General features: G+C 35.9%; 1 protein-coding gene across 1 annotated transcript; it reads left to right on the top strand.

Moving 5' to 3' along the window:
• Window positions 1–1,496: 1,496 nt before the first annotated feature.
• LOC145622052 (SUPPRESSOR OF GAMMA RESPONSE 1-like) lies at window positions 1,497–8,143 on the top strand. The gene is made up of 8 exons (XM_081676382.1): window positions 1,497–1,672; window positions 1,802–1,869; window positions 3,043–3,093; window positions 4,305–4,446; window positions 6,006–6,192; window positions 6,269–6,711; window positions 7,208–7,603; window positions 7,726–8,143. Exons 3-8 carry the CDS (start codon window positions 3,083–3,085, stop codon window positions 7,774–7,776), a joined length of 1,230 nt encoding a protein of 409 aa, XP_081532508.1. The 5' UTR covers window positions 1,497–1,672; window positions 1,802–1,869; window positions 3,043–3,082; the 3' UTR covers window positions 7,777–8,143.
• The last annotated feature ends 2,441 nt before the right edge of the window (window positions 8,144–10,584 follow it).

Genomic DNA, 10,584 nt, shown 5'->3' on the forward strand with positions numbered 1-10,584 from the left:
GTAAGTTATTATTATTATTATGGTATTATTAAGGTTTTTTTTATTTTTTTTATTTATTTTATTTTATTTTATTTTATTTTATTTTATTTTATTTTATTTTTTTATAAATTGTAAATACAAAGGGAGTATCCAAGACATTACTAATAAAGAGTTGAACTCTGCGTTAATGCTCACTATACATCACGCGTTCTAGTGGTGAAAGCCTTAAGTTTTGGGACAACGGTCAGGGTTCCAACACCTTTATATCCTATCCTTTTTTTTTTCTCTTCACCTTAATTTTGCTGAACTAAAATTATTTTTACTGAACTTAAATTATTTTTGCTGAACTAAAATTATTTTTACTGAACTTAAATTAACTTTACTGAACTGAAATTATTTTTGATGAACTGAAATTATTTTTACTGATTTTCTACTATAATTCTTCTTTAAGAAACTGAATTTTACTGAACTGAACTTATTTTTACTGAACTGAAATTAATTTTACTAAACTGAACTTATTTTTACTAAACTGAAATTATTTTTACTTAATATTATTTTTTTAAGGTGAAGAGAACAGGGCCTTCAGATAAAAAACATCGAAGAACCCTAACTTTTTCCTGACTTCCTCTCCCCTCACTCTCATTCAAGGACCGGCGCCGCTCTCAAATCGACGTTGGCCACACTCCGCCGACGGCCGACCGGTGTTGTTCGCCTGCTTGCCTTTAGCCTTCTCTGAGTTCTCACTTTTCGACAGATCGAAACTTCAGTCTTCAGGTTTAGTTTGTAATTAATCTATTTTTTTTTGTAAATTGTTAATTAGTTTTTAATACTGCAGTAATTTTGTGTCTTAGGTGCCATAAGATTGTAACTCAGAAGATTGTGGTAAGTTCTCTGCAATTTGATTTCTCAGTTACATAATATTAATGCTAGTGGTTGGTTGGTAGTCTGTCTTGAGAACGTACAATAATTGCTAAATAATATGTTTATTATGTCTGAGATCCTTTGCCAAAACTTGGATCATATTTGACTTGCGTTTATGTTGCTATTAATTGAATAAGCCTCACTCATTTTACTTTTTTTTCTTTTTGTTATCAAGTCTTGATGAATAAACTACCTATTTTTATCAAATTTTATATGAGATTTCTGGTTGTTTCTTCTGGTTGGTTATTTATATATAAAAACTTATAATTGCTTTGTGCTTAATCAAATGGCTAAATAATAAACTTATAAACTTATATATAAAATTATAAACTTATAATCTTAGAAGACTATTTTTCTACTTTTATGATTAAAAAATAATAAATTCCATAATTAAATGTGCACCCCTAAACAAATCTAACATCTTATTAGACATTTTTTTTTGTAAGATTTAGTGTGCAAATTTTATTCATAACATAAAACCCAATCAATTAAAATACACTTTTCTCGATTTTACGTTTGTATATTGCACGGATCAGAAAACTAATTGCGGTAACAATATTTCTCCAAACGCCACCTTTTGAGCCTCCGCCGTTCCTCATCACTACCTCGTGTGTTATTTTCCCTCTTTGTCATTTTGTTGGTACTCATCGACTGGTCGTCACCTTCTTCTTCCTTCTCCTCTATCTACCTCTTACTCTCTCCTCTCTCTTCTCTCTTCCTCCGTCGGCCAACGGTCCAGGTCTCTTCTCCGACATCGGAAAGCGTCCTAACGGTTCTTTTACCATTTTTCTTCTCCATTTTCGCTTTCGATTTTCTCTCTTTTCTTCTAGAATTTCTGATTAGATTTGTTGTGGATTCGATTCTTGTAAATATAATTTGTTATTGAAATTTTCGAGTGCAGATTTTCTTACGAGGGATTACGTCTCAGATCAGAAGTTTTCAGTTTCATCCTTCAGCGTCAATGGCGTGGTATTTTTTTGCCCTAATTTTTTTTTTCGCAATAGTCATTTTGAGGCATTTGAGCTGATGTTAATTTAGTTACGATCCATTCGTATAATGCTCAAGTTATTTTGTCCAGTTTCTACATTTCAAAATCTTTGTAATCGGATTTCGTTCTTCCTATAGTTGATGCATGATTTATCAAGTATATGCCAGTTATTTGTTCAATCGCTTCTGCTGCATTTTTACTTTTTGTAGTTGCCAGAATTTGAATTTGGTTTTGTGAATATTTGTGGCAAAATGCGCAATGGTTGAATGTTATGAATATACTTGATTAGTTTATATTTAGATTCAATTGCGTGCACATTTGTAAGCAATAAGTTGTCCGGTTCCGGTTTTGGAGATTAGGAGATATAACATTATAACATATAGTTAATCTTACAAACTTAGACTATTGTTTTTCGAATAGAATTTTTCACTTAAGCAAGCGAGGTCCAAGGATAGTCTTCTGCATATGACAGATTTATTTAGCTGACTTGCCTGAAGCACCAAGCTAGCCTAGATCCTCGCTCTGAGTACTTTTCTGATGCACATCTTCTTGTAATCAGAGTAGTTTTTGATACGTTAGAGAAGTTTTCTGATGCATGCATACTGCTTTCAAGTTTTGACCCAGGCGAGTAACCACTAATATTCTAGAAGACTGGAACTATATAACTATATAAGTCATTGATGTCTTTGTGTTGGAAGCAAAGGTGCATTGGCGTATGCTTTAGTGCTCAACTCATACCAACTGAGTGTATTGGTTGTTTTATTTCTGAAATTCTAAACTTTGACGAGAAATTATAACGACGCTTATATATAAATAACGAAGCTGCTCATTACCACCCGAAGTTTATATATATAAATAACGGAGCTGCTCACAAGTTTGCTCACATTAGCAAAAATTATGTTGAGTTGCGTGTTTGGATTGAAGAAGTCCCTAGTGATGTAAACGCTACTATTGTTCTTGATGCTGCTATTGCTTAATGGTAAGTGAAGAAGTCCCTAGTGATTGCTAAAGAGTTAATGGTTTGGTAATGTGATTGTTTGGCAATAGAATCAAATGTAAGGAATAGAAAGCTTAACTTTGATTTTGTCTTATAAATTTCTAATAATGTAATTGGTTATGTAACTATTATATATATTTTGTGTAATTGGGCTCAGATGTCAAACACAGAGGATAATCCCTGATACGGCAGAAACGATGAAACCCAGGTCAGATATTCCAGCCTTTGTGCCCCTCTTTCTGTCCTCTCGCTCCCACCCCACCAGAAAAAAATATAAAAGGAAAAAAAATAAATAGCAAAATGCTGTAATGTTCGTGAAGTTATAGGTATCTTTAAATTTGTTTATTCTGTTCTATCACTTTATATCATTCTATGGCATATGTAGATTGGTTTATGAAGCAATTTCTTATAAATGATTGCAGTGTGGGCGTCAACTTTCAAAATATGAATGCTTTTGTTTTGTCTAGTAGTGTCTGGCAACAAAAGATGGTAATATTACTGGTATGAAAAGGTTAGTATTCACGTTGAGTCAAATAGCTTTAGTATTTATCTGATTCAAGCTAGAGACATACATCAACGTGTGTGTACTACTTATAACATAGTTTTCACCTTGTACAATTTCTCAAAGTTTTATATACTTTGGACTTAGGAGCTTGAAATTCACATGAAAGTATAACTCAGCACTTCAGCAGAAATTTTATTTCTTGCATTATTGAGCGAGCAACTGTGAAAAGGTAGTTTCCACTTTCCACAGCATGTGGGCTAAGTCATAAATCTTGCACTGCAAGTCCTGGCGTACTCCAATGCTAAGGTGCTTAGGCACTTGATATCTCATTTTTGGTGGTTTGAATATTAAATAACACTAGGATAATTGAGAGACTATTAATTACCTTTGATTATCGGTCAAAGCATTGATTCTAGTCAAGCTGGATCCCTAGCAAGTGGAGCATAACTGGAATGGAGCTCGACTTGGAGTGTTTTCGCGGTTTCGCCCCTAAATCCACCTAACTGCCTGTGATGTATTGGATGTTGGAATTTAGCATTTGAACCTAATTGAATTGCTATTACTTAATCGCTTGATATCTTTAACAATATTGCCTGCTGGAAATGCCCATTATTTAATAATGAATGACAATGTGGCATTAGATGCTTTGCATCTGACAGCTTGTTATAGGTGGAAAATGGCACAGCATTTCATTGGTTTTGGATCAAGAGATGTATGTTGATATTGCCACACCATGATGCTCTTTCATGAACGTTATGTGGTAATAGTATGGATTTCAAATCTTGATGTGTTACAGTGGAAAGAATTAGCTTAAGGTCTCTTACTGCACTTTTAAAGGGTTTATGCTCATGAAGTAGTAGTGAATTGTGTTTATCGATTTTACAAGCTCTAATATAATTTCCTGAACAATGCAGACTTTCATGGCTGGTTGACGGTAAAAGAATTGCTACCAAAATAAAGTTTCCATCTAAGACATGTGATGTGGGGAATGGCAAGTGGAAAAGCAACCCAACTAGATTGTGCCCAAGCTGCCACCATATTATCGATAACAATGACGTAATACACTCCTGATCTGACTTGCTCTTTGACTTGCTGTAAGACCGCATTTAGCATGCGTTCTCTTTGTCTTATTAGATCTGATCTAATTAAATCTTATAATATTTTATAAAACTTATTTTATCTGATAGGATCATATTAGATCTTACAGAACTTATTAAGATCTTATAGAATTTATTAGACCTTATAGGATCTTATGAGATCTAATATGATTTTATAAGATCTTTTATAAGAAGAAGAGAATGCCCCCTTAATCAATTTTCCCTGTGACTCCAAAATGTACTTATATTGTTTTTTGCTCGTTTTGGGAAATTTCCAATGTACTTACAACCTTATTATTCTGAGTTTGTAGAAAAAGCTTCAAGTGTTTGATAATGTTGCATTATCATTTCCTAGCTTGCTTTTACTTTTGTTTGCAGTATGTCTTGCCTGCTTCCTGTTTTCATGTTGCAAACCCTTGAAATCCCCATGGGATATCTCTTTCTTCTAAATCAGTGCTAATGGAGTCCTTTTTAATTCATTTTTTTTACTCTTACTATCAAACCCTTAAGCAGTTTTGAATCAAACCAGCCAAATCACGATGGTTGGAACTTTGACGAACAATGTGGTGACCATTTGTGGTGAATAGCTAAACAAAGAGCAGTCTGATATTTGAATTGTTGGGACAAAAAGGTAGTGTAGCACTCTTTAGCTGGTCTGTGTAGGATTTGAGGAGAGTAAAGAGGGAATCATAGCAGGTAGGTGGCAATGAGCTAGTGAGTAGTGCTTGGAAAATTATGGCAGTGTGAAGATGCAGGATAGTAATGGGCAGAGGAAAGAGGGAGGAGGAGGGTTTGAGGTATTCCAGTGAAGCTTTCCTAGATTTTCATAGAGGTCAGAGATCTAGAGAAGTCCCAAGACAAGGGTAAGTAATCTGTTTTCTTTTCTCCATCCAGTCTCATGTTTGTTGTGCAGTTAAACCCCTGTGATGCATTTAACTGAAATCAATGCTATATCTGTCAATTCATTTTTGTTTCTACTTCATCCAATCCCTTGTTTGTTGACTTTGATTTGCAGTGTTCTCCTAATAAAGCCCAAAGTACCAATTGAATGGAAAATATTTGAGATGTGAAATAATCCGCAGCTTTGATTTTAAAGGAACTTAAAACTACCATTGAACTGTACAAAATACATGGAGATTTGATAAAATTTGCTATTTTGAGATCAGTTAACTGTTGGCATTGTTTTTGGAGTATGACAAATTTACAATAACCTGTCAAACTGCATGCACATTTGATTTTTTGCATTGCTATATCTCTGCTTCATATTCAGTACAAGCACATACTATGAATACGTGCTATTGTGTTTTTATAATGTAAAGTTCTAAACAGTTAGTCATGTTGAGCTCTGACACATTAAGGATATTCTTGTTAGCAGAAGCAAAAATGTAGAGCTTTATGTGTAACCTATGCCTGCTTCCTTGGTGATTGGTGATATCGCCTGTGACTGGACTATTTATTGCTTTTCTCTGCATGTGCATTTTGTACACATTTAGATCTTTCTTGTTCCTTCACTCTCAGGTAGCTCAGGAGTGGCCAGGATTACCAAGAGGTGTGAAATTTGATCCTACAGACCAGGAAATAATCCAACATTTAATAGCAAAGAATGGCGTTGGAGATGAGGTACCACACCCTTTCATCGATGAGTTCATCCCCACTGTTGATGAAGACAGTGGAATTTGTTACACTCACCCGCAAAATCTACCAGGCGAGTTGCAAATTATCAAGCATACTTATTACCTGGGTTTTGTAAGTAATTAACTCTTTCTAATAATTAAATCAAGGTGTCAAGCAAGACGGATGTCCGTCTCACTTTTTCCATAGAACTACAAAAGCTTACAACACTGGTACAAAAAAGAGACGGAAAATCCATGGTGATGATTCGGGTGATGTGCGTTGGCATAAAACTGGTCGGACCAAACCAGTTATGCTCAATGGGGTACAAAAAGGTTGCAAGAAGATTATGGTTCTGTATGTTAGCTCTGCAAAAGGGGGCAAATTGGAGAAGACGAATTGGGTCATGCATCAATATCATCTGGGTAGAGAGGAGGATGAAAAGGATGGAGTATATGTTATTTCAAAAATTTTCTATCAGCAGCAGCTGGTGAAACAGAGCGATAAGGTTGTAGATCATATCTCAGATGTGGCAGTTGTCAATGTGACTCTTGAGCCTCCTAGGAATGATAAGCTACATGAGATTGCTCTGATTGCACCCTCTGGTGTCCAGGTGATGTTATTATCGACTTTTTGAAAAATTATGCAATTTATGCACATTTAGCAGTGCTTTTAATTTTTATGCGAATAGATGCTTTCCTGACATTACAGGCCTTCATAGTTTACAAAGAAATATTTTTATAAAGCATATTAGTGACTTATTATATATCTGTCTGGTAATGCCTATGCTGCATTTATTGTAATAATAATTTAGGCCGATAGTAGTTTATTGCTGTCATCTAGTATGTATGTAGATCCAAGTGCTTCACCCTCACGTATGCAACTCTATGATATGCTGCTGAGTCAAGAAGCGGCATATCCATTATTGTTACTCATTTACGCTATAAATCAACTGACACAAGAACAATGTGTTTGATCTTTGATTTTGCTGCCTGCTGCTCAGCTGTACAAACGATTAATTTTAAGTTGTTGCATTGTTTTGTTCATTGCCTATTCATTTTTGTGACAAGGAAGATTGTTTTATTATATAATTTATAATTTCTTCACAGGATCACCACATGGTATTTGGTGATGAAGCGCTGCAACCTGAACCAAACATATCAACTGATGATTATAACATAGAGTTTGCGTGTGAGGCTTATACCGATCATCAAGTTGTGGGACACGCCGATGAAAATCAGTTTGAGGAATTATTTTTGTCACAGGATCTGCCAAATACCCAACAGCTTATGGAAGCGATATCTCTGATGGATGATTTCCTCCCAAGCGAGTCTACTAATATAAATGATGAAGGTACTGTAGTGAAGAAGAGATCTGTTTTTTCAGAGTATTCTCATTTGGGACCTGAACAACTAAAGAAAGATCTGGAAGAATGCATGAATTTAGCCCTTGATGCTGCAATCACAGATTTAGGTACACCACCTGAATTCAGACTAGGCCAGATGGTAAGTTATGGTAATGCATGGTCTTATATGATATTTCTTTGTTTAATAGCTTGGAGACCATGGAAGTCAAATTGTAGCAACTAATATAAAAACTATCACTATCTTTTAATTTGGCCATATAGGAGTTCGGATCACAAGATAGCTACAATGCCTGGGGCATAGGCAAAGGGTGAGCTACTAACGATGGAAGTGCCATCACGCTCAAGCAACCTTTTGTATTCACTACATTCTCCGGGTAACAGCTGACGGAAATTTCCTAATTTTTTTTGTAATCCATGTATGAGAGGCATGAGGCATGGTGGTTGGGGTTAGATCAAATGTATAGCCCTCCTGTTTTGATCTTAGCGAGTAGGCTTATCTTGTGCATGTCATCATGTTTTTGTGAATGTGAGATGATACTCAGTAAGGAGCCGAACTCGCTCCTGTGATTCCAAACCTGTTTAACATGGACCGGTTTTGATGTTTTTCATATCAGCTCATCATCCTTTTCTGTATTGATGCATCCAGACGAAATATATGGAAGATTATGTTGCTTTTGTAGCTTATGAGTGTTGCCCTCTTTCTGTATGATTTTTATTCTACACTTGATCATTCGTGATGAGTCAGGACGTGAGGCTGGTGGGTCATATTTTGTTATGCTATTCTGGTGTTTGTGAAACATTCATGAAGTTGAAGGATGTTACAAAATGCAGCAAAGTTACTCTTATTATTATGGCGTGAAGTGAATGAATGGATGTTGTAATTTTGTGAATGAAGGATGTTGAGAACATCTGTCCAATTTGGTACTGGATTTGAGATTTAAAAAATTGATATAAAACAAGCAGAAATCTTTATTCATCCTCATCAAATCAAATTAAAAACTATTTAGCAATAGTCAATAGCTATTTCATTTTAGTCTGGACCTTCATACATGCATACACAGGAGGCATATCATACATATACATAAAACATCCTCAGAGAGCTTTATATTGATTACATTCCTCCTTTCTCGACGAAACATTGATATTCTTATTCAAACTTATATCTTCATAAGGATCTACTTGGATTTCCTCTACCTTATGGGTGTCTATTATTGAAGAAGAAGGTAATGGTACAACAAGAGTCTACTTAGGTGGTTGTTTATTATTATTTTTGGCTTTATAACTAAAAGGTCCACTTTCAATAACAAGTATAAACAGATTAAATCACTGAATGAAATAGATTAAATGATGAAGTTATGAGAAAAAGCATGAAAAAAACCGTTATACTCATAAGCAACTTTGGCAATGGCATGGTCTTCTCTAGCATAGTTATTTATGTATGCACAACACATTAATTCCAAAAGATGGATCAACCATAATATAGTCCAGTGTAGAAAGTATGTTAAGTAAGGACATCAAAATGGGTTTGTAATAGATAACTCGTACAGGTAGCTTGGCTTCAGGAGCAAACATGGTTAAAGGAAGAATGATTAAAAATTGTCTTGTATCCTCTTTTTCTTAATCCTTCCTTTTACTTATCTCATTTGTCCTTCTTACCCCTCTAACCCTCTCCTTATCCACCTTTCTTGTTCCTTCTTCCTCCCTTCCACTCCCTTATCTCATCTATCTTTCCTATGGCCTTATTAAGCATTTTTTTTATTCAGATCATATACATTCTCAATCTCTCTCTTTCTTTCGGCCTCCTCTTTTTTTCTCTCTCAGCCTCTCTCATTCTTTATCTATCTATCTATCTCTCTTTCTCTCTAGGCCCTTGTATCTCTTATCGCTAGGTAGGTATCCCCCCACAGTTAGTGAGACCGTGAGGTCTACTCTCAACAAACCCGACCTTTTTAACCGCTATCCTAGTAATTAGGCCTCCTAATCGAATAGGGGTCGACTGAGTGCTACTAGCGGTGGCATGTCTACTCAAGTGTTGAATAATGTACCTACCAACGTTCAGTTTACCAAACCCAAACACATAATGTCCAATTATAGCTAGTTCGTTAGTTTGTGCATTATGTGGTTCATTCCTACCTAAAAAACAAACACTCGAAAATCTTTGCCAGATTTTAGGAACAGGGTGATGAATAGGTCTGGCACTAGCATGTTGGGCGTTCGGGGCCGGCAAACTAGTCAAAACACGGTAAATATCATCCATTTTATATTCTTCATGCCAATGGTGAGGTAATTCCGATTCCAAATCAAATAATTTACAAAATTCAACATAAGTTAAACTAATATTCCTATTGTTCAACCTAAACAACAAATTCGGCCCATTTTTACTATTTACAACATGCAAAGAGGAAAGATATTCACAAGTCAATACACGATACGTAGGATAATGCATATCAACAAATTTTCTCATTCATATATCGTTCATGAATCGTCTAACATAATTAAATAAACCCAATGACTCAAGAGTAGGGTGGTGCAACCACCGTGAAGGGATTACCTCACACTCATAGAGCTTTTCGAGCCGTTCCTTTTGCTCAGGGGTTGCAATTCGAATGGTTGGCCACTGTGGAAGTTGCAACTCCGGATCATATTGTTGGCTCGAACTAGAACTCCTCCCAAGTAGTGATCTTGCCCTCTTTGATGCCATTAGCAAATATGGGTTTGGGAAAAATTTGTTGGAATTGGAAATTTTTGGTATAGGAATGTAGAGGATGAAGAGAGGAGTAAGAATATGTAATTATTTTTGAATTTGGGTAAGAATTGGAGAGGGAAACCTAGATAGAAGGTAGAGAATTTGAGGTTTTTAGAGAGAGAAAGTATGGTGGAATGAGAAGTAAAGAGGAAAGAAAGAAGAAAGAGAAGGAAAGAAGACGAAGAAATAGGGACGGCTGTGTCGCGCCCGGTCGGGCGCGCTCCCGCCCAGCCGGGCGATCTGTGCTAATAAAGATTTTCGTTCTCTCGCCCGGTCGGGCGAGGTCCTTTTAAATTTTCTTCAACTCTCGCGCCCGGTCGGGCGCCACACCACCCGATCGGGCGAAAATAATCACCGTGTACGTCAACTCTCGC

Source organism: Chenopodium album, unplaced genomic scaffold, assembly GCF_948465745.1.
Source record: "Chenopodium album unplaced genomic scaffold, dcCheAlbu1.1 scaffold_54, whole genome shotgun sequence".
Lineage (NCBI taxonomy): Eukaryota > Viridiplantae > Streptophyta > Magnoliopsida > Caryophyllales > Amaranthaceae > Chenopodium > Chenopodium album.